Source organism: Emydura macquarii, unplaced genomic scaffold (assembly GCF_026122565.2).
Source record: "Emydura macquarii macquarii isolate MOO-44397 ecotype Brisbane River unplaced genomic scaffold, CSIRO-AGI_Emac_v2 contig_1692, whole genome shotgun sequence".
NCBI lineage: Eukaryota > Metazoa > Chordata > Testudines > Chelidae > Emydura > Emydura macquarii.
The window spans coordinates 908,430-935,126 of record NW_027131829.1 but is presented as its reverse complement, the minus strand read 5'-3'; the positions used below and the strand labels follow the sequence as shown (position 1 = coordinate 935,126).

General features: G+C 55.3%; 1 protein-coding gene across 1 annotated transcript in view; it reads right to left on the bottom strand.

Annotated features, from left to right (window-relative positions):
• Positions 1–13,392, bottom strand: part of ADAM11 (ADAM metallopeptidase domain 11) — a 45,141-nt gene extending 31,749 nt beyond the window's left edge. The window contains exons 1-2 of the mRNA XM_067556243.1: positions 13,072–13,392; positions 12,403–12,593 (exon numbers count right to left, since the gene is read on the bottom strand). Coding sequence (XP_067412344.1) covers positions 12,403–12,593; positions 13,072–13,129 — 249 coding nt within the window. The 5' untranslated portion in view covers positions 13,130–13,392. The remainder of the gene's footprint in view (positions 1–12,402; positions 12,594–13,071) is intronic.
• Positions 13,393–26,697: the final 13,305 nt, after the last annotated feature.

The window sequence follows — 26,697 nt, the reverse complement described above, 5'->3', positions numbered from 1 at the left end:
TAGAAGGCGTCTACAAGAAGTAGAAGGCGTCCCCCAGGAAGTGGTGCCCAGATCCCCCCTTGAACAGAAGAGAGGGTAAAGGCTGTGGAGCACCTGAGTGTCGAGCTCCCATTCAGAGTCACAGGAGAAGTGTCTGCCAAACGCATCAGCAGGGGTGTTCTGGATGCTGGGCGGTAGATTGCTGAGATGTGGACGTGGAGGCTAGGCACCAGTTCCAGAGCTGTCTGGCTTCAGCGCACAAGGAGAGGGCTCTCGCTCCGCCCTGCCTGTTGGTGTAGAACATGCAGGACAAGTCGCCCTCCATGGCCCTGACTGCCTTGCCCCTGCTGGGGGGCAGGAATTGAGGCAAGTGTTCCTGATTGCCTGGGGGTTCCCTGGGTCTATGGTACCTTGAGAACTGAGCAGGGTATGACCTCTGGGCAGTCTGGGACCTACAAAAATGTTTCTTGCTCACAGGTGTGTAAGTGCCCGAGGAAGGCAGGTAGCCCTGAGGCACTTCAACATGTGCAGGGAGTCTTTCCTGATCTCCAGGAAGAGCTTCTGACTATCCCAGGGAAGTGCTCTACTGTATTGTGAAGGTCTCGCGAAGACGCCCTGTGCATCACTCCCGTGGTAGAGCTGGTCTGGCAGCAGTGGTTGCAGCATCTAGGGACCCTTGGAGAGTCGTTCTGGCCCATAGCTGACCCTCCATGACTAGGGACTGGAATCGCTCCCTGCAGTTGTGGGGCAGCTGCTCAATAAAGGCCATGAGCTTGTCCTAACCAGTAAAGGTGTATTTGGCCATGACGTGGGTAGTGTGTGATTGGGAACTGCAGGACTGCGGCTGAGTTAGACGTCATCCAAAGAGATCCAGCCATTTTTGGTCCTTGTCACAGGGCGCAGATCTCCGGAAGTGCTGCCGGCTCCATTCATTCATCGCATCCGCCATGAGGGAGTGAGGTGGGGGATGGGAAAATACAAAGTCAGACTCTTTAAGGGGCATCTAGTACTTGGTATCCACCCTTTGCCCCTTGGTGGAACAGTGGCAGGCATTTGCTGGGCTGTCTTAGCCAGGCCCAGGAGAGCCTCATGAATAGGGATCTCCACTCTGGGGCGTGTTGCCACTGCAAGATACCCAGCAGCTTATGTTCCAGCTCCATGACCTCCTCCAGCAGGATCTGCCGAGCGTCTGCTCCCCTTCTAATGAGCTCTGAAACTGATTGAGGCCATTGGCCATGGAAGGTGGGGGTGGCATAACTGCCTCAGCCAGTGACAGTGATGAAATGGGAGTCTCAGGGGTAACTTCTTCCTCTGCCTGGGCCTCCTGCTCTTCAGACATCTACTCTTGTCGTGGTGGGTGGGTAGGGAGAGGACGTGAAACCCAGCTCTCCCTGAAGGCGGCACTGTGGCCTCTGAGATCACTGCCAATAGGCAGCCCTAGGTCCCAGGACGGCCATCGCAGGGTCTCTAAGGAAGCAGGGTGGCATGTGTGACGAAGTGGGAATATTTGTAATATTTTATGAGTCTTTCATGTGCCTCAGCTGCCCCGCATGCTGCATCGCTTCCCTGAGGGTGGGCAAGGACTGTTTGCTCTCCAGGCAGGGTAAGAGACATGGGTGTTGCCAGCTGTCTCGGCTGTAGTCTCCATAGCACTGGAGCATCTGAGAAAACAACAGCAAATCCAATTGACAGGACACCGACACCTAGCAATCAGTGATCCGGAGGGACATGGATTCCCCACCGCGCCTTCAGGCAGCTACACAACATTCCCCAGCTCCAGCTGGAAGGACTGGAGGGGATGAGGCGGGGATAAGAGCTGGCTGCTAGGAGGAGTCGGGGATCTCACTGGGAGTTTGACCGATGAGGTCAGATGGAGCGACAGACAGAGCTTGAACCGAGGGGTTCAGTGCAGCATGGCTAGGCTCTGGGTTGGCCAGACTGGATGCTGCTTTAACCTTCATTTCTCTGGGCTCCCCTAAGGACTCCCTGTGCTGTGTCCAGGGGACTAATAAACTGAACCATTGTGACCACGTGTGAGGGTCACTGCAAACGCTGGGCGAGGTGCATTAATCCCTGAAGAGTGAACCAGTCTCCATCCGGGATTGGTGTCCCTAGGACTCGCTGACCAGAGCTCACAGTGTGAACCAGGGGCTACAGGCCCAAGGTTCAATCTAAGAAGGTGGAGAAGCCACGTGGCTTCCCCTGGTGGCCGAGTGAGTCCCCCAGGGGTCTGGCCCACTCAAGGGTTCTTCCTAGAGACTGCTCCAAAGCTGGGGCCACAGCCCCAATCCTGGGGATCCGTGACAGCATGCAAGACAGCCTTGGACCACCGTCCTTGGTGACCTGCAAAGTCCTCCCTGTGTGAAGGCAGATTTCCAAAGGGGTATGTAGGAGAACCCTTCACTGAGATCAAGGAGACTAAGTGGGAGTCCTCTTTCTCCACATCCTCCCACAGGGACGCAGACATTGAGGACGGAGGAAAGTTCTATGCCACAGGAAGATGCTCAGAGACTGAGACACTTGGAAGTCCCCATCAGTAACGGGGACTCTGGTTCATCCAACACCAAGGATCAGAATTCATGTGTGCCCGGAAAGGACCCCGTACTGATGCCATAGTCGTGGAGCCGATGGTACCGGCGATGATGGGCGTTCTGCAGGCTGTTGCTTGCGTGGGCGGAGGGTGCCGCTTGCACAGTGAGCCCCGGCTAAGCCGCTTGCATCAGCACCGATGGCTGGGGTCAGACATGCGATGGCATCGGTGGCTGAGTGAAAAGCTTTGGTGCCACTGACAGGACCGAACTTGATGGTCCCTGTGCTTGCCTTCCTTTCTAGTGAAGGGTCCTGGTGCCCTATCAGAAACGTGCTTCCTGTCCTTGGAGCTCCGGGGCGTTGCAGGACCACAGGTGCCAAAGAAAGAGTCCTTGGCCGCAATGGTCCCTTCGGAGACCAAGGACCTTGATGGCGACATGGTCTCTTTTGGAGCTGGCTCTTCAGAGTGAGTCTGTGCTCCTGTGCCTGGGAGTCTTCCCAGCATGCTCTACAGGGCTCCCATTCATAGGCGAAGCGTGCTCTGAAGGTGACGGGTGCTGGATCTGTCTGGGGACAGATATACAGGGTGGGGAGGGGTCTCCTACCTTGGCTCAGAGGGGGTTGCAGGAGCATTCCATGGCTTTACCGCCCTGTTCTTCCTTGCCCTGGACTGAAGGATCAAGCAGAAGGAACATTTCTGGGAGACATGGGATTCCCCCAGGCCATGGACACATTTGGAGTGCCCATCACTTTCTGGAACAGCCTCCTAGCAGGAGAGACAACATCTGAAGCCTGGTGAGGCAGACAAACCCTGCCAGGAGAAGACAAGTGTCCCGGAGGGAAGAGAGAGGGAAACAATCCACTCACCTAAAACTAATTAACTATCCTAACACAAACCACTGACCAACACTATAACTGCAAGAATCAACAGGGGGCGAGTCCACACAAGGTGGCCCTGCTATGGCCAAGGTGGTAGAGAAGGACGACTCGCTCACACACCCTGCGGAGCCTCCGTGTCTGCCACCAGGGCATGTACGCAGGCTGAACAGCCACTGCTAGCCTAGACCTTTCCAATCAAGGGCTTGAGAGGTGCAGGCGCAGCTGCAGAGGGGCACCCAGAGGGGCACCAGTTGAAGAGGAAAGGAGACCTCAGGAAACGCCCTGACGCTGTACAGACTAGGGTGACCATTTATAATGTTATTGATGTCAGCACTGCAAAACTGCAATGGATCTTACCAGATGCGCCATGTCAGGTATCAGTGGAAAAGTTATGATTTGCTAAACATGACAATCGTGTTTATATATTTAGGTATCATCTTGGTATTGTAAGTGACAAGCATGTGTAACACATCTGTATTCCACACCTGTGCTGTGTTTCTGGGTGACACCCCCACACAGATTAGCATCAGCACTGTCCAGCCTGCTTGATGACCCACCAAGGGCAGTCAGCTATACAATGCCCCAGGGAGAGAAACAAGGGGCTACGCCTATGAGTCAGCAGGACATGTAGGGACATGACTGTGGACAGGGACTCCAAGAGTGTTTCACAGCCCATGTGCTGTGAACTTGTGTTTGAAACACAGGATGCACAAGCCACATGGCAAAGAATATAAAGGCAGCTGCATCTTCTCCATTTTATCTTTGTTCATTCCTGCTTCTTACCTCTGGATCAACTTCTCTACAGCTGAAGCTTTGAAACAAAGGCCTGACAGACCCATCCAGGCACTGGATGTGTTCCAGAAAGACTTTGCAAGCCAACAAATCTCACCGGGCTGCGGTGAATCGGATATATATGGACTTTGAAGTCATTTGTATGTATCTGATTGCTTTGATCACTTAACATCTCTCTTCGTGTTTGTTTGTTTCTTTTCTTTCATTATAAACCTTTAGTTTTAGTTACTAAATAATTGGCTGGCAGCCTGGGATTTTGGGTAAGATCCAAACTAATATTGATCTGGTGCTGTGGCTGATTCTTTGGGGGATTAGAAGAACATTTTGGTAAAGTGAATAGTTTTTAAATAATTTATCTCTTTACTGGACCTAGTGGCTGACTGGGAGCCAGAGAATGAAATGCAATGAAGGGGGCTGTGTAATTTCTTGTCTTAGCTTCTTGATAACCAGTGTGGGGAACCAGGAGCACTGTTTGTGACTGGGTGATGAATCTAACTTCAGTGTTAGCCACAACTTCTGGGAGAATCTGCTCTCCTTTTTGCTCTCCTGTCCTGACCTGGGTATTTTCAGGTGGGCTGCCCTACACACATACTGGTCACACACATCTTTTTGCCAGTGCTTGCTCCAATAACTGGAGAATGTCAAAGTTTTTCTGAAAATAAATCTGCTCTTGTTGGTGTCTGTGGCCTTCACCCGAAGAATAAGCACATCCTTGACTTTTTCAAATGAAAACCAATTGCAGCACATAGATGCAACATAGACAGGGTAAAGCCGGAGGTAAAACATTTGCCAAAAGGAATCAAACGCTAGAAAGAAGAGCAGCGCTCCAAGCCTGAGTTTGCTGAAGCTGCTAATTTTTCCAGATAAATGCAAAACTTGCCTTCCCCGACCTGCATGAACTAGATGTGAGTATTCCTCCGCCACGCGCTGCAGGTGAAAGAACATTATCATGCCTTTGATGGGTGAAAGATTAGCGGAGGAACCGCATGACAAATGATCGGCTAAGGGACCTGGCTCATGTGGCTATTGAAAAAAATAACAGTCTCTTGATTGGACTAGAGTTGTCAACAGAATTGCTGCTGCTCACAACAACGGCAAAGCCAGCTTCAATAAGGCAAATAAATTGTTCCCAACATTATTTATCCCCATTCTATGAAGTATGAGTAGCAAAATCCGTGTTCCCCCAGTAATAGTGTTCACCTCCCCTTCTAGTTATTCTAGCAACACCATGGGCCCACACACTAGTTTGTTAACACACCCAAGCTCTGACCTGCAACACACAAACAGAGAACGGCAATTGTTCCAACTCGTTTGTAGCTCGAGGGGTGGGGAGGGTGGGATAAAGACGTGGCAACAACACCAAGATCAAAGCAGTTATTTCCCCTACAAGGAAATAGTTGGCCTGTGGAACTCCCAGCTCCAAGGTCTCAGTGAGGCCAATGGGTCCCCAGGATCCAGGAAAAGATCAGCCATATACATGAGTGAGAAGTACGTCACCTGCCTACACACGTGCTGTCCGTACTGGGGGTAGCTCATGCTTCTGGCAGAAACCAACCAGTCACAGCCTGGGGTTATTTCCCCCAGAGGCATGTCAGGACCTGAGCCAGCACCTACTGAAGAGAGGGAAAGATTCCCTGACTTCATCCCAGGTTTTCCAAAGAGCCCAGCACACTGGGTGGGCGCTGAGTAGAGCTGGGCAACATGCTTCCAGCAAATTTTCACTCACAAAAATCATTTTGCAAGGCACCAAAACTACAAATCCAGGTGGAATTCAGGTCAAATTCAGCAAATTGTTTCAACCAAAAAGATAAAGTGAAAAAAAAAAATCCAAAAATTTGACCCAGTTCATCTGGGTGTTTTGCTGCAAAATTGTTTCATTTTGAAATGTAGTTAATTTTTTAAAAGGGCGAAAAATACCTGAAAATGACCCAAAATGAAAAAAAAAAAAAAAAAAAATTATTTTCAGGTCAAACAAAATGTTTCAATTGATCCGAAATGAGTTTTGTAAATGTTTTCTTTGTTTCAGTGAGAAAAACCGACAACCCTGCGTTTCAGCTCAGACTAATCCCGTTTTATACAGTTCTTTTATTTTTTATTTTTCAGTTCGGCTCCTGAACCCAAACCTTCCCCAGCTCTGCGCTGTGCCCTTGAAAGCCTGCCCTGCTAGAAAACTCTGCGTGGCTCAAACCTCCTCGCAGCACCTGGTGCTGGCCCGGTGGAGACACTGGGCTGGCTGGGTCTGCATGCCTCGGGCCCCCGGCAGTGTCAGACCTCCCTGGCGCCAGTGAAGAGCGGCGCAAGCTGCACTGGTCCAGGGGGAGGGAGCAGGCTGGGCACTACTCTGCCTTCGTGGGCGCAGGGTGTTTCACTGTCAGAGGCTGCAGAGATTCCAGGTCAGCTGCAACAGCCAATTAATGAGAGGAACCGGAGAGCCCGACTCCATCCCTGGCTGACTCAGTAACCGAAACCCTCCGTGTGCTGAGTGACAGCAATGGGGCTATCTCAGGGCGAGAGGCACGCATCTGATCTGCTTGCAGCTTCGGGGGGACAGCGGGGAGAGGCAGGAAGGCAAGGATCAGGGGTTAGTATGCAGCTGAGGGGTCGCCCAGCAAGTGAACGGCTGGCTGCTGCATGAAGGACTGAATGAGTCTGTTCCATTTCTCTGCTCCGTCTCCTCCCCAGGCAGCTGAACTGGTGTGATTCCTGTTACAGCTCGCCCCACACCAGCTACCCCGCGGTGCAGAAAGCCCTAGGAACTTCCCACCACTGAGCAGAGCTCCCATCCGGCTCCCCCAGCCGCAGCCAGCCCAGCAGTGGGGTGCTCGCCCCTCACCCCCCCTGCATCCTTCAGTGCTTGGGACCTGAGTTCCTAGTGCTGGTTGGGGAGCAGCCCGCCCCAGGAGATGGGTGACTGCACCCTCCGCCCGAGTGCTCGGTGCCTCTGCCCTGATACGCCACGTCCTGCATGGCCTGCACCCTGGCACACAGATCGGCCTCCATCACCCTTCAGTGTCACCTGGTCTTGACTTCGAATGGACGCTGACAAGACAAAGCTCTGAACATGAGGACAGACGCCAGCGAGCCCCTTCCATCCCCAGCCTCCTCCCCAGGAACAGACACTCGCCGCCACCCCGCACAGCCCTGCTGCCAGGACCGGGAGCTACAGGGTGGCGCTTTAGTCCTGACTCTTGGTCCTTTGCTCTATCCACCCCTCACACATCATCACTAGGAGCAGAGAGTGATTTCTTTAGGCATTGATTTAAAAATCTTTGTTACGGTGAAAGCGACGTTGCTGCTGTGATGTCCTGGGAATAGCTCCCTTCAGTAAGGAAGAGACAGCCCCACCTCCCCAGAGAGTCCAGGCCAGCTTTCACACTCAGCCTGGGCAGGACTTTTGGAGGTGGTTTGGGCAGTGCCGGGGCAGTACAGACCGGGTCATCAGAGCTCCTAGCACTGACTCTCGCTATCAGGTCTAAGGGCCTGGACGTAAGCAGCGCCCAGCAGGGTTGGATATTCCTAGATTCCAAGGTCAGAAGGGACCACAGTGATCATCCAGCCGATCTCCTGTACACACAGGCCAGAGAACGGCCCCACAATGATCCCTAGAGCAGAGCTTTTAGAAAAACATCCAACCTTGATGGAAAAATTGTCAGTGATGGAGAATCCACCATGGTAAATTGTCCCAATGGTTACTGACGTGCCCTGTTAAAAATGTGCCTTATTTCCTGTCTGGATTTGTCTAGCTTCAACTTCCAGCCATTGGTGTGTGCTCGCCCTGTCTCTGCTAGCCTGACGAGCCCGACATTAAATATTTGTTCCCCACATACATACTTACAGCCTGTGGTCAAGTCACCCATTAACCTTCTCTTGGTTAAGCTAAACAGATTGCGTGCCTCGCGTCTATCACGACAAGGCAGGTTTTCTGATCCCTTAACCAGTCCAGTGGTTCTTCCCCGAGTCCTCTGCAATTTATCAAGATCCTTGTTGAATTGTGGGCACCAGAACTGGACACAGGATTCTAGCAGCGGTTGCACCAGTGCCAAATACAGAGGTAAAAATAAACCTCTCCACTCCTCCTTGAGATTCCCTTGTTTATGCATCTCAGGATCGCATTAGCCCCTCTGGCCTCTGTGTCAGAGAGCTCATGTTCAGCTGATTCTCCATCGCTAAGGATAGATTCTGTTACTGAGGTCACGGAGTCCGTGACTTTCTGGAACCTCCGTGCCTTCTTCTGCGGCAGGGCGGGAGCAGCTGTCAGCGGGCTGATGCAGTGGGCCCAGGGCTGAAGCAGTGGCTGTGTTGAGACAGCACCATGGGGGTTGGAGCAGTGGTGGTCAGCCTCTGCCATAGGAGCAGTGGCGTGGCTGCAGAGCTGCCAGTGGTCAGCCCCAGGGCCGCGGGAGCAAGAGCAGTGGCTGCCAGAGCAGCTGACCGATGTCAGCCCCGGGGCTGCTGGAAGAGCTGGCCGGCAGCCGACTGTGGGAGCAGCAGTCCCTGGGCCTGTCTGCGGGCTGAGGTTGGGTCAGTCCTCTTGGGGCTGGAGCAGCTGCGGTCAGCCCCACTGCAGGAGCAGCAGGCCTGAAGCAGATGCAAGCCCCCGGCAGCGCTCTGACAATCCCCTCCCCCCCACCCCCAGGTATTTTTAGTCCAAGTTAGGGCCAGGTTGCGGGCCTCCGTGAAGTTTTGTTTATTGCCCATGACCTGTCCGTGACTTTAACTAAAAATACCTGTGACAGAATCTTAACCTTATCCATCACCAAGCCCAAATCTTTGTCCCTGCCTCCCAGGACAGAGCCCCTGTTGTGGAAGTACAGCCTGTGTCCTTCCTCCCTAGCGGGACATATTTACATTTCGCTGTATTAAATGCATAGTGTTTGCTTGTGCCCAGCTTACGAAGCAATCGAGATCATTCCGTCTCATGACCTGGCCTCTTCATCATTTACCACTGCCCCCAATTTTGCATCAGCTACAAACTTTATCAGTGATGACTTGCTGTTTTCTTCCAGGTCATTGATAAAAATTTTAAATAGCGTAGGGCCAAGAATTAGTCCCTGAGGCACCCCACTGGAAACGGGGCTGCTTGGTGATGTTTCCCCATTTCCAGTTACATTTCGAGACCTATCAGTTAGCCAGTTTTTAAATCCATTTAACGTGTGCCATGTTAAATTTATAGCACTCTAATTTTTTAATTAAAACGTCGTGCAATAGCAAGCAAATGCCATATAGACGTCTAAGTGTATAGCAAGACCTGGTTTCTTCACAGTGGGAGGATCCCAAATTTGATCTGTACATTTCACTGTTTTGTCTAAAAAAAAAAGGGCCAGCAAAATAGAACTTGATGAGTAACCCTACAATAACAAAGCCGCAAGGTGAGCCCAGTGTGCATCAGCAACCCTGCAGTAATTATTGAGGGCACCTCAGCAGTCATGAGAAACTTTCCGACATCAAAGCAGTGTGGGGCTCTGAGCAGCCCTACAATAACAAAGCAGTCTGGACAACCCAGTCCCCCTCAGCACCCTGCAGTAACAACCAGCGCATACAGCTGAGTGGCAAAGGGCGCTGCTTTTCCCTGCCAGTTTCCAAAGTCGAGAAAGGCTGGGCTGGTGATGTGGGGGCTGGGAGTCAGGGTCTGTAGGCCTGGCCCTGCGCTAATGAGCTGTGTGAGCTCGGTCTGCTCGGCCGGTTAAAGGCGAGCGGGAGCTAACCCACCTCCCAACGGTGCTGCAGGAATTGACTCACTAATGCTAGCAAACTGAGGGGTGCCGGAGGAGGGCATGAGCACTGGGCCTGGGGCTCCTCCCCAGCTCCCCACTGCGTCACCTGGCTAGTGTATAATGCCAGCGGGCCAGGCGCCTGCACTCAGGGCCGTAGCTAGCGATAGCAGAGTGGAGGGTGGGCAGGAAGGAAAGGGGCCGGAGGAAGACCCAGGAAAAGGGCTGATGTCAGGACAGCAGCGTGCCATGAACTCCCTGAGTGAGGGGACGGCATCGTCTGGGCTCCTGGAAAGCAGCCTTGTGTATGTCTGCCTGATTCCTTGGACACAATGGCTGCACCATGGCACAGCTGGGTCCTGCCCCAGGTCCCACTCCTTGCTCCTCTAGACAGCGCCTGTAGTCACCGGGCATCTTCCCACTGCCAGCAGCGGGGGCCAGACGGAAGCGGCCCCAGGGCAGCAGCAGCCGAAGAGCATATCGCAGGCAGCACGCGGCACCGAGGCCCAGTCCCAGTCCTGGGCTCAGGCTGGCCTGGCTTTGGCAGATATGTTCCTGAGGCAAGTTAGTGGCACCTGGCATCAGCAACCGCCTGCCCCAAAGGGCCTGCTACCAGTGGGAGGTGCTGGCTGGGGGACACCCTGGGACTCAAAGGAAAGCTGCCATCAGAGCCCCTGGGGTGGGGGGTGCAGGGATCCTCACTGAGACAGGGCTTCCCCTTCCCCCAGGGGGAAGCAGCCCCAGCTGGCAAGGCCGGGCTTTGCCTTTTTCAGGCCTGGGGGACTGAGTCCAGAGCACTTTGCCTGGAGCCTCAGAAAGAGTTTCTCTTTGCTAGCCAGGGGGGATGGGGTGGGGGGGCATCAGAGGGAGAAAGAAGCTGCTTTGCTTCCTAAATGCCAGGGGGAAGCAGCTATAATGAAACCCTGACAGAGGTTACCAGCAGGGTCTGACCCTGGGACCTCTACACTGCACCACAGCCCCCTGCCACTGGCACTAAAGGGCAGCTCCATTAGCTGGCAGCAAAAATGGGTTGTTATCCTTCAGCGAATCAGCCAGTACAGGGCAACGAGACTCCCATGCTCGGAAATCACAACATCCTTTTGGCGCCTAGTCCTGAAGCCCTCTGCCCTGGGAGCTCCATGGATTCGTGGGAGAGCACCACACCGAGGGCTGGCTGGATCTGTGCTGCGCGAGGGCAGGGGAACCTCTGGGGAGCCATGGAGTGGTGCGGGATGAACACGCAGGGCTGGGTGAAGGCCCGGTTGGGCTCTGCATTCTGCAGTCAGAGCTGGGCTCAGTGGATCATAGAATCATAGATTAGGGCTGGAAGGGACCTCGGGAGGTATCTAGTCCAACTCCTGCTCAAAGCAGGACTAACCCCAATTAATTACTTCACCTGCTACAGACAGGCTGCAGCCTCCTCGGCCCTGAGTCAGGGCTGCCCCACAGTCTGTATGGACTGAACCTGCCCAAGCAGTAACCACCAGCAGCTCCCAGGCATCAGCGGGTTGCCAGGATCCAGGGCTCTCCCAGAGCAGCACAGGGGGCAGGATGCCTGACTGGCAGGTCTATTCCCCAGGCAGCGAATCATGCCCCGGTAGTAGGCAGGGTTTGAGTGCGGTACGTGGGTGCCCAGGGGGAAGGGCCCAGACCTCAGCTGCTGGGCTCCACGGGGGACTCTGTCTGGGCTGAGGCAGGGGATCCATCAGCAGGGAAAGGTGCCAGGCTGGCTGACCGTTTGCTGCAACTGAGTGACGCTCCCACAGCATGGGCACGAAAGGAGCCCAGACCGTGCGGGTCTCTGCCCGGGCTGGATCCCACCCCCAGTGCAACGCAAGTAGGAGGGGTTTCTGCACGTGCCTGTCACTGCATCCACCCGCAGGGCAGGGCCACCGGTTAATGGGGAGCATTATGATAACCCGCTCCTGTTACAGCAAATGTGCCTCCCTCCCCCTGCGCCTGAGTGATTATCCCATTGGTTATGCATGAGCCTGCTGCATGCGCACATGGAATCTGGCTTCACCCGCACGCATACCTGCAGTCCCAGATTTAATGGGGATTCGGCAGCTGGTGGGAGGTGACAGATAGGCAGCCCCAGGGGCCTGAGATCTCTGATCGGCACCGGATGGGCAGGGGCAGGTGCCTCCCCCCACCCCACGGCGTGCCCCGACGCTGACCAGGCTGAGCCGTGATTGCACAAGGCGCCAACACCCTTCCTCACTGAGCCTGGCAACACAAACACAGCCTCTTCCCCTGGAATTGTGTGCCGCTGATCCACAAAGCAGTTGCCCTGCTCTGAGTAACAGAGAGCTAGCTCCTCACCACCCATCCGTTCCAGCGCACACGCCACCGGGCCATCTGGCTCCCAAGCACAGCACGGGGTTCCTCCCACCCTGGCTGGAAACGCCTTTCCTCCTCCCCTACCTGGGGGGACCCGGGGAGCGCTCCCAGCCCTCGGTGCCACGCGCTGAAAGACACAGTGCAAGGGGGATGCTTGTATGGATTCACTTACAGGGCCGCCTCCGCCTCGAGGCTCATTCCTGACCCTGGTGTCCAGTTGATGCTTCTGGACTTCTCCTCCTGAGATCTGCCCCACTAACCTGCTGGGGTGGGTGATTTCTGAAGCAACTGGCCTTGTGTCCCATCTGGGGTTGTGAAACCGCCACTGAACAGCACCAGGTTGCATCTCCACCTTAGTGAGACCTGCCAATTGCAAAGGAGAGCAGACACTGCAGCTGCATTCCGAGTTCACCAAGGGGCGGCTGGGTGTGAAGCCAGTGGACTGGCTGGGTTCAGCTGGCGAGGGAATTGGTGCCAGTCCTGGGGAAATCCCCCCTCAGCACTAAACAGATCTGGCAAGGGGAAGGGCCGGAAGAGCTCCTAGCTCCCACCACTTTGGTGTCGGGAGGCACTGCAGAAAAATGTGGGGATGCAGCAAAAGATCCTGCAGGGCAGGGGAAAAACAAGCAAGGAAGGAAAGGGGATGGGGGGGCTGCAGCCAGGGTCCCGCTTCCTGACAGCAGGGGTAGAAAGGTGGCAGTGGATCTGCAGGGTGTGCTGGGGTTTGGGGCGTTGGATGCTCCCGCCCGGTGCAGCCCCATCCTGCTGGCCCCAGGAGCAAACAGAACCCGGGAGGGCCAGGGGAGCCCGAAGTTGAGAGGCTGCGAGGGGCACCACTGACCTGCCTGAGGCACGAGGGAGATGCAAGCTGCTAACAGCCACTTCTGCAGCAGGCTCATGTTTTCCTCATAGTCCTGCCAGGCTCAGCATCGGCTGGGAGCTGCCGGCTGCGGTCACGCTGCTGCAGGGGAGAGACCTTCTTGCCCTTTCTTCTTTTTCTGCCTCTGCATTGAGCGCCGGGGCTCGCTCTTCCTCTGCTGTCTTTTGCCAGCTGAGGCGGGAGGGAGAAAATGGATCTTTGAAAACCAGCCCAGCTGGAGCGAGTGGGAGAGGAAAGGCGAGCAGGGACAAGGGGTTCTAGGTTGCAGTGCCCAGAGGCTGCTATTTCTCCTTCCAGAGTCTGCAGTGACAGAGAGAAAAGCCCAACATTAGGAGGGCGAGAGGAGGAAAAAGGCAGAGGAGACACGTGAGCTGCTCAGATCCCTCCCTCCCTGCCTGCCAGCATCCTCTGAGCTCTCACAAGCACCTGCTCCAGCCTACATGGCTATCGCAGCTGCTACCAGGCAGCCTCCACCTTCCCTTCTGCTCCTCCTGGGGCAGGAAGAGCCGTCCCCCACACAGAGCACCTCTGCCAGAGGCTTTCCCCTCCCCAGCTGCAGCTCTGCAAACCCCGACGGATCCTCCCTGCGCCAGGCCTTTGAGAGGCGCCGCTGCTCAGAGGCTGCTGTCAGCACCCTGGCTTGTGTGAGGATCTGCACCCAGGCCTCTGTGACACGCCCGCCCCAGGCGGGGGATGCCCTGGTGGCACAGTGGCAGCATGGCATTGAGCCCGCTTCAGAGACAAGCCACTGGTGGCACCAAACAATAGGGCCACATCTCTAGCAATATCCATCTGGGCCCAGGCCAAAGCAGCCTTGCCGAAAACAGCCACCTCTGGGGGGCGAGCAGCTGCCAACCGTGCATAACACTGCAAGAGTTGGGCGGCCTTGCTGGCCAGGGGGGTAACAGAGCGAATCCCTGTGTAGGAAAAGCGCGGAGGGAATCCCCAGCAGCCGCGCAGGGCCAGGTTTGTAAAGTCTCACCCAAGACCCCCCTGCCCCACGTCCACGCTCTGAAGACCCCCTGCACGTTCAGGCCGGGTCTGCACTACAAACTCTGTCAGCGGGGGGTGAAGAGTGTTAGAAATAACCAAACAGGCTGTCCCGGGGGTGGACTGGGGGGACAGGACCCTTTATTCCCTGATCCTTCCACCTCGACGCCGCGAGTGAGCAACAAGGGGGCAACTTTACTAACTTCAAAGAAAGGCCCAGGTGCCCACCCTTCCCGCGCACTGGCCGGTGGGGCACTGGTCCAGGAGGCCCTGGCTCCAGACAGCCCAATGCCTTGGTCCACCGGTCATGCTACGGGGAGACGAGGGAGGCGGGTTACAGACTGGACAATATGCCTAAAACTACAGGTCTGGCTTTCGGGGGAAGGCTAGGACAGTGCAAAGTTTGAAACATCCCATAAACATCATTAAAAAAACAACGAATATAAGTAATATTCCTACAGCCTGAGTAATACGGCCGAGGAGTGAATGAGAGTCTGTCAAGCCAGTTCGCAGGGCACAGGCTACATCGGTCCAAGCACAGTCCGCAGGCAGTCCAGCGGCTAGCTGGAACGCATTGGTTCCTCGGAGGGCCTGGGCTTCCAAAACCTGCGTTCTGCGATCTGGAGTTGTTTCACAAACTGTGTCAGGCAGTCTCACTTTATCCAGGAGAGTTCAGATACAGCCTTAGTCCAGTTCATTGGAATTGGTGGGTGTCCTGTTATATTAAGCTGTGGTATGGCCGGTACGCGGATTTGTTAGGTGGAGTTTCCTAGTTGCAGGGAAAAAGTTTCCTGGTCCAAACCCCACCCGTTCCACACACCTTCCATCCTTTAGCCCCTGACCATTGAGCACAGCTGATCCCTCCCAGCAGATTTCATTTCCCTTTTCAGCCAGTGCTGAGGGGATACCGGTTCTATACCTCCTAATGGTGGTGGTTCTTGTGACTGTCCCTCCCAAGTGTTACCTTGTCCTGCCCAAATTAGTCCCATCTGTGGATAGTAGACCTCTGGCCCAACCAGAAACCGTGTGTCGTTTGTTCCAACCCGCACCTGCCACACCGGCTCGTGGGTCCATCCCCATTTGCACCCACCCCCGAAACCCGCTTGCAATAGGGTGGCAGAGGTCCAGTTCCTTCTAGCTACTCCTTTTCCCCGAGGGTTGTTCGCCAGGTGGCTCTGAAAGGCCAATAGCTTTTTAATTGCTTTGCTATATTGGTACCCATTAATCCAGAAGGCCATTCCCCCAGACGGGCATCCCGTAAGAGGTTTACAGAATGATCTGTTAGAGTTTGCTGGACCTGGTCACAAGCTTCTCCCCATAAAATAGTTTTAACACTTTCCATTAAATTAAAGGCTTTTGGTGAGGTTTTCAAGGGTTAACATAACCATTCCCAGCAGGTGGTTAGTGGAGCTCATGGCAGATCCCTGCAATATCCCCCCTCTGTTCAGCATCCCCAGGGCATGTTCCAGGCCTTGGACTCCAGATGCTGAGTCAGATTCCTGTAAAGAGTTCCACCCTTCCCACAAATAGTTAACAACAGATTCACCCCTGCTGAGTTGGGAATTGCCCACAGCAGCATTTTGTCTCCTACTCTGGTACATTGGGAACAATTAGTAAAGGTATTACCCAGAAACCAATCAGTGGGGAACAAGGTGATAGATATCTGCAGTCGGGGTGCATTAAGGACTAGAGGTTTTTGGAGGGGTGTAGACCACCAGGGAGACGGTTTGGTAACTGATACTTTAGAAGGAGGGGGAGATGTGGAGGGCCAATCATGGTGCATTTTCTTTCACTCTGGGAGTGGGTGGTATGACAGATCCAGTTAAAGGGTGGTACCTGCCCGAAGAGTTTAATGGAATCCAAAGGGGGATGACACTCCTGTCAGATTCCCAGGCACCCTAGACCATTGAATCATTTGTTTGTTTGGTTAAAGCGGGGGGAAAGATACATTCTCCAACATAAATGATGGCTCGGACTGTCTGTTAAACGCTTTGAGGTCCACTGGATCGAGGGGTGGATAGCAAGGTTGGTAATGTCTCACCCCGGCAGCCGTGGGAATTATTCACAAGAACAGCCACAGTTCTGAATAACAAAATCACTTCATTCCTTTTGGCTAATGAACTATAACGCTTCACCTGAGAAATGGGAGCCCACCAATGCTAGGTCAGATTTTTGCAAATCTTGAATTTGATTTTTTTTATTCAGAATTTTTTTCTCTTCTTGTTTTGCCTGCTCCTGCCAAGATTATGTTCTGTTGTTATTAAGGTATCCAAAAAAAATTAAATGCTTAATAACAAAGCCAAGCAACACTAACTATATGTATTTGCTTAACATCCCTTACACTTCTTTAATTTTTTTACACACCTATATCCAGATTCCCATTTTGTACATTTAGAAACAGTCAAGTTTTAATGGAAACCCCTTATTCACTTTTGTAAATTTGACCAATTGTTTAGTAATTCAATGATTAAAATCAGATCGTCCCCCTGCCATCCGCAGAAGTTGTTTACAATGAATTGTTTACAGACGATTCCTGTAGGAAAAGGGCCCGTTTTCCTTCAGAATAGCTGTAAAGGCTCCTGGGGACAAAAACACGGTAGTAGCCACTCGCTGACCCCTTTGTGTCATTTGTTTAACTATCAGGTTCCCATGCACTGTGACTGTACCAAATTATACACAGATTTACCTTATTGAATATTATTCAATACAATATTCTAATAATATTATTACCCTTCTAATATTTACAATTATTACCTTTTAACAATTCCACAACTTTTAACTGTTTACTTGTTTTTAACTTCTGTAGTATTCACTTCTACAAAAGCTACTTTTAACTCTTCTTTTTTCTTTAAATCTTGTGCATTCAATTAACCATATTTTAGCTTTCTTTATTATTCTTGCTGCCGTAGCTTTAACATTTCACTGGCAACCTCGTTTTTGTGATCGTAAACCCTCATTCTCTTACTTAGAGTGCTGTGTTCATCAGCCACTGGTTTTACTGAGCTGCATTCTTAAGGTGGGGAATTGTGCTTGTAAAACCTGAGCCACCAAGTACAACCTTTGCAAGACAGCTTTACTCTGTGCTTTGTGAAAAACTCCTTACATCCAAAGTGGATTCAAAATTTCCTCCATTAAATTTTTAGAAAAACAAAAGAGCGGGGAGGGAGGGGGGGTGAAAAGCAACCATTCAGTCCTGTGAAATCATTTTAAAGCACAGGCTAACAGCAACATTCTTTAACAGTCCAACTGCGGCTTTAACCCTTAGCTCTCAAACAAGAAGAAAAAGTGACAGAGAAAGGGGAGGGGGGAGAAGACACAAAGAAAAAGGGGAGGAGAAAGAAAAAGCAGACAGAGACTTAGGAAGAAGAAAAACCTAAGCCAAAAAAGGTGCAGAAAGCAACAATAAATCTGTGGGGCTCCTTGGAAACCCGCACCCCCAACCCTCTATCCTGGCTCTGAGAGAAGAGTGGGAGTTGCTGCTACAGACACCGGAGTGAAGCTGGGGGTGTCACCACCCCAAGGCTGTGCTCCAGGATTTTTCTGCTCACATTCTTTGCTGATTCACATGATGGACAGTGGGGCCCTCTTCTCTGTCCCACTGGGGACCAGTGGGAATTTGGATACCAGACCGGCGGCGAAGATCCACATCAGAGGGACATTGGGAACACAGACAACTGTCCGGGTCACGATAGGACAAACAGGGTTATTGTGACTGAGTTTATTCTCATAGGCTGGGGGGGGGGGGGGAGGGGGGGCAGAGGGACTGGCCAGAAGGGGAGGATAAAGAGGGGATGGGGTAACAGAAATTGCTTTAAGGCGTCCACTTGACCCTTCTAGGGCAGGTTCTTTGACTTAAGGCAGTTAAGATCTTCCACGTGGCTCTCAGCCATTCTAACCACAAGCACACTGTGATGATTAACTGTGCGCTGCTCCTCTGTGATTTGTTGCAAGGTTTCAGCCTGGCTTCTAAGATTTGTAACTTCATCCCGTAATCCAGACAAGCCCTAGCAGAAAGTCTGCACCAAAATAGCCTTTTCCTTATCCTGGGAAGACCTGGACGCGACCTGGACCCACCCCTGGATGGCTGGCCAGTCCTGACTTCCCCCGGGAGGCACCCCATACGGCCCCCCACACTTCCCTACCAACTTATTAATATATTCCATAACCGTGGTTACCGTAAAGGGCCCGTCCAACATACCCATGGCGAGGAGTGGTGATCAGGCACTTCTCTCCCCTGGAATCCTGTTTGTGATGCCAGATGTTAGACATAACCAAACAGGTTGTCCTGGGGGTGGATTGGGGAGACAGAACCTTTATTGCCTGCTCGTTCCACCTCGACGCCGCGAGTGAGCAACGAGGGGGTTACTTTACAATCCTTTTATCTATAACAGTCTGTAAATGTATCCATTGCCAGCAACTCCCCATAGACCTGGATTTGGTTACAGTGACCCCTATAAAATGAACATTAACAACTGCATGATGAACACAATGATACCCGCCTGTTTGTTGTTACAGGATTGCCATACAGAGGGCAGGCACATTACCTTAAAACCTATACATTTTACACTAATGTTCTTCGCAGTGAAGGCAGGCCGGGGGAAGGCAGATAATGCAGGGGTGACGCTAGTTCTTTGTTAGCCTCCTCCCCGGCGCAGCTGGCCAGGAAGGGAGGAGAAGACGAGCGAGAACAGACTAGCTAGAATTCACCCCAGTGAACAGGAACAAGGTTTGCCTGTGCCTTGACCCCGTTCCCTGTAGCTTAGGCCTGACCGTTTGTTCAGCTTTTAACTCTTTGCTCTCCTACAAAGAGGTGCAGGCTCTGACCAACGGAGCTGTTCTGCACCAGGCCCTGGATGCACTTTTACTGGCAACACAGAGTTTCATGCCAGAGCTTGTCTGGCTCGGGGACCTGCGTCCACACTAGCGCGTTTGGCCAGGGTGGTGCAGTGTGTGAGCTAGAGCCCCAAAGCGCTCACTGGGGAGAGCTGGGGCTGCTGGGCTCCAGGGAGAGTGGACATAACTCAACGCACTGAGCGCCCCCCAGCTAGCCAGTGTCCCACCAATGCCCAGCCACGCCTCAGGCCGCTCCAGGGCAGGCGGGGGATCGGGCACCGGGACACACAGCCCCTCCGCACTGTCACTGTGGCACTGCCCAGGTCTGCTGGCCACCCAGGGATCCTGGCCCCCGCTCACAGGGTGGAAGCTGGATCTGCCCATGGCAGGCCGGAGGGCAGGCGGGGCATGCTGCAGCACTTAGCCTGAGCCCCGAGGGGCCCAGGAAGAACCAGGCAGCCATTGATCGGGTCACTGGTGTTGGGCCAGGATCAATTCACATTCCCACAGCTGGGCACTCAGTGCCCGTGCCAGGGAAAGCTCAGATTCAATCTCTTCAGTGCAAAGGTATTTACTGGAAAGCAGGTGTCACAGACAGCAAAGGCTACACACTGCCTCAATTCCCCCAGCAGAAACCCGCAGTGACTGTGCTGGCCCCACAGTCTCCTGATAGCAACCAAAGCAGGTACAGCTCCCAATGCTGCACAGAGACTGTTTCTGTTCTTCTCCTTGTCCCTCCAGGTCCTGGGGCTGTTTTCTGAATCCCCGACGCAGGGGCTGGCTCTCCCGAGACCCTCTGGTTCCAAAGCCCCTCTCCAGATGTTAATTGGGGTGCCTGCGTGGCACGTGCTACCCCCCAGCACTTATACCCTTACTCATGCCTCTGGGGGGGGAGAGCAGCCAGCCAGGGCGGCTGCAGGGGCGGGCCAAGCCCCCCGCAGGAGTGGAGCTTGGGGGGATGGGCAGGGGCGCAGGAACAATGTGCACAGTGGGGGCCTGAGAGCCACGGACCGGAACTGTAACCCGTGGGTAGGATGGAAACTCATCAAGCCAGGAGGTGCCGCAGCGCCCTGCACCCCTACTTCCAGCTTCTCTGGGGAAGGGGAGCAGAAAGACCCCAGCTGCTCTGTCCCCTCCCCCCACCCTGCCTGTGAGCAGGAGGGACAAGACGGTGATTCTGCCCCACTCCTGCTGCACCCAGGGGTGGGCAGAGGGGAGTGAAGAGTCCCTGGCACTGGGGGGCAGATGTGGGGTTGGGGGGGCAGACGTAGGGCTGTGGAGAGGACAGACATAGGGCTGGGGGGGCAGACGTAAGGCAGTGGGGACAAACGAGGGGCTATAGGGGCCAGGCAGGGGGCTGGAAGCAGGTCTGTGGGGCAGATGTGGTTCTGGGGGGCAGAACTGATTAATGCGGTTGTTGGAAGCTCTGCTTCATCAGGCAGCCAGAGATGCCTGCCATGGGGCCAGCGCCCCCCTGCGCAGAGCCCTGGGAGCACCGGCGGCAGCCCACTGGGCCGGGGCACGTGGGGGAGTCCACGGTCAGAAACCCGACCTGCTAGAGTACGTACCAAACCAGCCAGGACTCCGGGCCAGTCTCATGATTGCGGAGCTGTTGGGGCAGGTGGCACCGTTGGGGTGGAGGGGGAGGGGCAGTGGGAGGGGAAGGGGCAGGTGGCACCACTGGTGGGGGGAGGGGCTGGTGGCACCATTGGTGGGAGGGGAGGGGCTGGTGGCACCATTGGGGGGTGGGGAGGGGCTGGCGGCACCATGGGGGGTGGGGAGGGGCTGCTGGCACCATTGGTGGGAGGGGAGGGGCTGGTGGCACCATTGGGGGGAGCAGGCAGGGCTGGCGGCACCATGGGGGGAGCAGGCAGGGCTGGCTGTGGTTTCTGAAGGAGCCGAGGGGTGTTAGGAATTTTGCGGGAATGCAACGAGAGCTGGGCACCTAAACCCCCTGGGACGTTTGAGCAGCCCAGCTCCGAGCCCTGTGGGTCCCTCTGCTCTCACCCAAGGTGCATTTCCCCTTCGGACCCCTCAGGCTGTCACCATGCAGGGCTCACATGGGGCGTCTCTGGGATGCGTTTGGCAGAGCTGGTCCATACCCGCCACGTTGTGCCCAGCCGGGACTGAAGGGCAGGGGCCGGCAGGGGTGACAGGTGTGTTACTGGTCGGATCATTTGCTCTCTCAATGATCTAGTCCTGTGTGACCTTGGGCAGTCACCCACTCGCTCTGTGCCTCAGTTTCCCATCTGTCCCCTGTGGTGAAGAGCCTGGCCCTGCCTCCCGGGGCTGAGTAAGGCCAAAGGCATTACAGCGGAGGAGTGGCTGCGGCTGGAGGGCGGGCGAGTACCAGGGCTAGTGGCTAACACGGGACGTTTTAACACACGACGTGCAGGGATTTAAGGCTCTTGCTTCTTCTTATTTGAATCCTGGATCTTTAAAAAAACGTGTTTACACGGTATTGGCCGATCTTTTGTAACAAAGCTAAGGGAGGCCACAGCGCAGCCAGGAGGAGGGCCGAGCCGTAAAGCCTGGGACGGGGCAAGGCGGGCAGCCCTCGGCTTTCCAGCCACTCAGGATTCATCAAAGGTTCCTGAAAAAGTCAGCCCCAGACTTTTCCCGTTTGCCTGGGACCCGGCTCCTTGGAGCCGGGAGCTGCTCCATTGTGCCAGGGCAGCCCCGGGGGCCGTCTGCTCACCCGGTTCAGCAATGGGAGCTCATGCGCTAACACACCAAGTGTCAAAAACAAACCCAGCAAATTCTATCCCCAAATCCCAGCTGGGGGCCAGGAGCCCCTGAGGGGGGTGAGCTGTGGCGCTGCCCTGTGTAAATGAAGAGTCTCCCTGGCGACCTGGCTGAGCCTGTGCTGGTGACGAGGGCCCGTTCCAGGGCACGAGGGGTCACAAAGCTTTCTGGAGTTTTCTGGCCATTGACTAGCTGCTGCCGCTGGCTGCAGGACTGGCCGGGGCTCAGAAGGCGGCTACGGCAGGTCTCCTGGAGCTCAGGGCGCTCCCTGCTCTTGCCTGGGTGGTTTGACGCTACGGCCTCTAGCGAGAAGCAAGCAGAGCAGCAGGGTTGTGCCAGGCACTAGTGGTGGGAGACACCCAGGGAACACCCAGGAAGCGGCGGCAGTGACACAGAGGCGGGGGCTGTTCCTGCAGGATCTGTGCAGAGCCAAAGCCTCACGTGTGCTGCAGGCGGTGCCAGCTTCCCACGAGCATGAAAACCAGAGGTGCTGAGCTGAGCACTGGTCATTCCAGACCCTGAGAGGTTAGCCACACTCCAGCTCAGGTAACTGCACTCCACCTTGGTATGGAAGCGTCAGCTCGAGACAGGATCCTCCTTCGCTTCTTGACTGGTGGACGCGATCTACCTTGACTTTAGCAAAGCTTTTGATACGGTCTCTCACAGTATTCTTATCAGCAAGTTAAAGAAGTATGGGTTGGATGAATGAACTATAAAATGGATCGAGAACTGGCTAGAGCATAGGGCTCAACGAGTAGTGATCAATGGCTCCATGTCTAGCTAGCAACCGGTCACAAGCGGAGTTCCCCAGGAGTTCAACATCTTCATTAATGATCTGGAAGATGGGGTAGATTGCACCCTCAGCAAGTTTGTGGATGACACTAAGCTGGGGGAGTGGTAGACACCCTGGAAGGTAGGGATAGGATACAGAAGGACCTAAACAAACTGGAGGATTTGGCCAAAAGAAATCTAATGAGGTTCAACAAAGAAAAGTGCAGAGTTCTGCACTTAAGAAGGAAGAATCCCATGCACAGCTACAGACTGGGGACCGACGAGCTAGGCAGCAGTTCTGCAGAAAAGGACCTGGGGGTAACAGTGGATAAAAAGCTGGATATGAGTCAGCAGTGTGCCCTGGTTGTCAAGAAGGCTAACAGCATATTGGGCTGTATTAGGGGAAGCATTGCCAGCAGGTCACAGGAAGTGATTATTCCCCTCTATTCGGCATTGGTGAGGCCGCATTTAGAATATTGTGTCAAGTTTTGGGCCCCCCACTACAAAAAGGATGTGGACAATTTGGAGAGAGTGCAGCGGAGGGCAACAAAAATAATTAGGGGGCTGGAGCACAGGACTTATGAGGAGAGGCTAAGGAAACTGGGCTTGTTTAGTTTGCAAAAGAGAAGAATGAGGGGGGATTTGATAGCAGCCTTTAACTACCTGAAAGGGGATTCCAGGGAGGATGGGGCTAGGCTGTTCTCAGTTGTGGCAGATGACAGAACAAGGAGCAACTGTCTCAAGTTGCAGGGCGGGAGGTCTAGGTTGGATATTAGGAAAAAGTTTTTCACTAGGAGGGTGGTGAAGCACTGGAATGGGTTACCTAGGGAAGTGGTGGAATCTCCATCTTTAGAGGTTTTTAAGCTGAGGCTTGACAAAGCCCTGGCTGGGATGATATAGCTGAGGTTAGTCCTGCTTTGAGCGGGGGGTTGGACTAGATGACCTCTGAGGTCCCTTCCAACTCTATGATTCTATGATGGGCAGCGTTACTGGGCGCTGTCAACCAGCTGCTGCGTTCCACCTCAGAGATGGCTGCATTTCAGGTGGGTGTAGCGATCCTTAGCTATTCTTTATGTATCTCCCCAGGTGCTTGTCAGCATCTGCATGGTGTTTTGTGAGGATGGGCTGGGAACTGTCACGCCCATGGCCACGCAGGAACTCCAGCGCCACATTCTAGGGGAGAGAGTAGGGAGGAGGGAGATGTTGGCAAAGGGCCTTCGTGGGGCTGGAGAGGTGCGCAGCGGTGCGGAGGGACGTGGGCGAGCCCCCAGCACTGGTTCACTGCCGCCAGCGTTCCCGTTCTGTGCCTGTCTCTCCCTGTGCACCCCTCACCCGGCCTCGCAGGAGTGTGCAGCACATGTGGGCCCATTCAAAGCCCCCCAAAGAGCCGCAGACGCTGCCTTTCTTCTGCACACGGCCCACGGGAGCAGCCTGGCCTGGAAGCAGTCACCTCCCCTAGCGGGTCTGGCCGCAGCCCCAGGATCCCTGGCTGGGAAGGCTCTGTGCACATGGGGTGGAACGGGGCCAGCAGGAGAAGCGGGTTCCTGGGGGCCAGCTGCAGTGAGGACACCAGCCACGGCCCTGCACTCAGCCCAGCACCCCCAAAGGGCGGCTCCATGCCACAGCTGCACTAGCTCCTCTTGGAGACCTCCCACCGCCCACGCCTGCTCCACGAGGCCTGGCTGCGGAATAAGGCTCCTCTGCCCTTTTGGCCGCTGGCAATGGAGCCCAGCTACCCCCCGTCCCGTCTCAGGCAGGGGCAGCACCAGGCGCCCCCGCTCCAGGGGTATAACGCTCCCAGCAGCAGGGCTGGCGCTGCCCCGGAGGGGGTGCACAGCCGGGGCTGGGAATGGTCTGGTCCCCTCTCCCCGGCAATAAAGTCATTTTCAATCCCAGGGGGAGGTGGGAATCAGTGGGGCCCGCTGGCAGCAGCAGGTCGTGCACCCCCAGCTCCCCCGTCATTGCTACACTCACCTTCAGCGGCAGCTCCTGTACCACAGCCTGTGACTCGGCCGACACAGGGACCAGGGCCAGGTGCAGAGAATAAGCAGACTCAGGCAGGAAGCCTCATCACCCTCCAGCCGGCCTGACCCGCCCTGGGATGTCTCGGTGCCGGTCACTACCAGGGGGTGCAGAGTTGAGGGGCCAGCACCTCCTGCAGCCTGGCAGGCCCCAGGACATCACCCTTCATCTGATGGGGCCCAGCAAGTCCCTATGCCTCATCTGTGCTCCCCCCAGGCAAGCAGCTGCCCCCCCTCACTGGGGTCAGGTACCCCCTGTGCTAAGGGGTGGGGGGCTGGGAGGAGGTATTCTAGTCACACCCAGGAACGATCCCCCTACACGCGCACACACCCCACAGCAGCTGTGTGTGTAGCAATTGTGGAATGGAGCAGGCGCTCGTCCGGGGGCCACACAGAACATGCTGGACCCCCGGGTCAGGCCCTGCTGCCCCCGCCAGCATTGTGGGTTTGACAGGGTAGCACCGCACGGCCACTCTCAGGCTGCAGCAGGGAACATGGGATGGGCTCTGTCCCGGATTCCATTAACCGAGTGTATTTCTTCCAGCCCACAACTCTGCAGTTACACACGTCCTGCTGTCCCAGGCTCCAGCAGGGCTGCAGGACTGGCTGGGAACCGGGCTGCTAGGAACAGGAAGCAGCTGAGGCACAAACCCAGCGGGAAAGCAGCCTGGCTTAGGTGGGGTGGAGATTGGGGGGTTTTAACCAGTGAATGGAGTAGTTTAAACCCGAGGATCCCTCCCCACGTGATCTCCACCAGCCAGTGCTCTTCATGCTACTCATCCTTTTTCAGCCATAAGCCTCACACTATTGTACAAAGGAGGTCAGTGTCACTACGCCCCCTTTACAGATAAGAAAACTGAGGCACAGAGCAGGGCCAGGACTTGCCCCAGCTACCCAGCAGATCAGTGGCAGAGCTGTCCTCTGCTCTGTCCAGCGCTAAGCCAAGCAGCTTTCCTTTTATCATCCTCACCCCTGTGAAATGTTAACTAGGCGGCACCGCAGAGCCGAGGGAGCAGGGCAGATCCACTGGATTTTACTGAGGGCTTGAGGGCCATCGTTACTGCACGCGCTGAATTACGCCCACTCAGCCTCCAGTGCATGCAGGGGTACCCGTGTGCAAGGCGTGTGCAATGCATGCATGCATACAGGGTGTGCGCGCCCACTGCTGTGTCTGTGCACTACGTGCGTGTGCCCTACAGGCACGCCCGACGTGGCAGGCAGGGTTTGGGCGTGTACAATTGAACACGTCTTTGCACTTTGGAAAATTTGTCCCCCACTGCTGGCCAGAGTCCATCACAGAGCTGGGAACAGGCTGGCATCTGGGCCTGCGCCCCAGGCCCTCCCCCAGTCCCGCTTACTGCTACCCACCCCATTGCAGGGATGCAGAACCCCAGCCGCCAATGCTTTAAAAACCCCTTCCCTGCCCCCCAGGTCCCGTCAGCCCCAGCAGCTGCCCTGGCTGCATGGGCGGCAGGAAGGGCTCCTGAAGTGGGCGCTGCTGTCTAGCCAGACCTGCCCAGCAGAGACCCACCCTCTCCTCCTAGGCTCAGTAACCAGCCCCAGGCAGAAGAGGCCCTGCACACATGTAATGGGAGGCCAGGCCCAACGGACCCGTCAGCACAGGGGCGCTGCAACGCTGGACAGAGCCAGTGTCAGCCCAGCCCAGCCCGCGCCGAACCAGGGCTGGCCTAGCCTCTGCCCCTGCCGCTGCCCCCCGTGCAGCCCAGTAGCCCCCTGGCACCTGGGGAGACGACTGCCATGGCACTGCCCCGCCTGCATGAGCCTGGCTGAGCCAGCAGGCACGGGCAATGCAGCCTGGGTGGAAATGCCCCCTGCGCCTGGGGCCAGAGGTGACCGGGACTCTGAGCAGGGAGGTGGGGGACACAGCCTGCCTCACACATTGCAGGGGGGGTCACAGCATGAGGGTGACATTCCCTCCAAAGGGCGTGTGCATGCAGTGACTGCACCTCTGCCCCCAGTGTGCCGTGGGCATCGAGGCCCCGCTGGAGCAGCCGTACAGGGGCAGCTCTGCAGCCCATGGGGGTGACCAGCATGTCCTGGGACCCAGGCACCCCTCGGGGGGAGGCATGGGGGGGCTCTGCCACCCTCGGCCTTCGCAGGATGTTCTCCTCCAGCAGGAGCCCGGCTGCAGAGACCATTAGCCACACGCCTGGCTGAGCAGCTGCAGCAGAGGACCCGACAGTGGCCCCCGGGGCCGCCCGCTGGG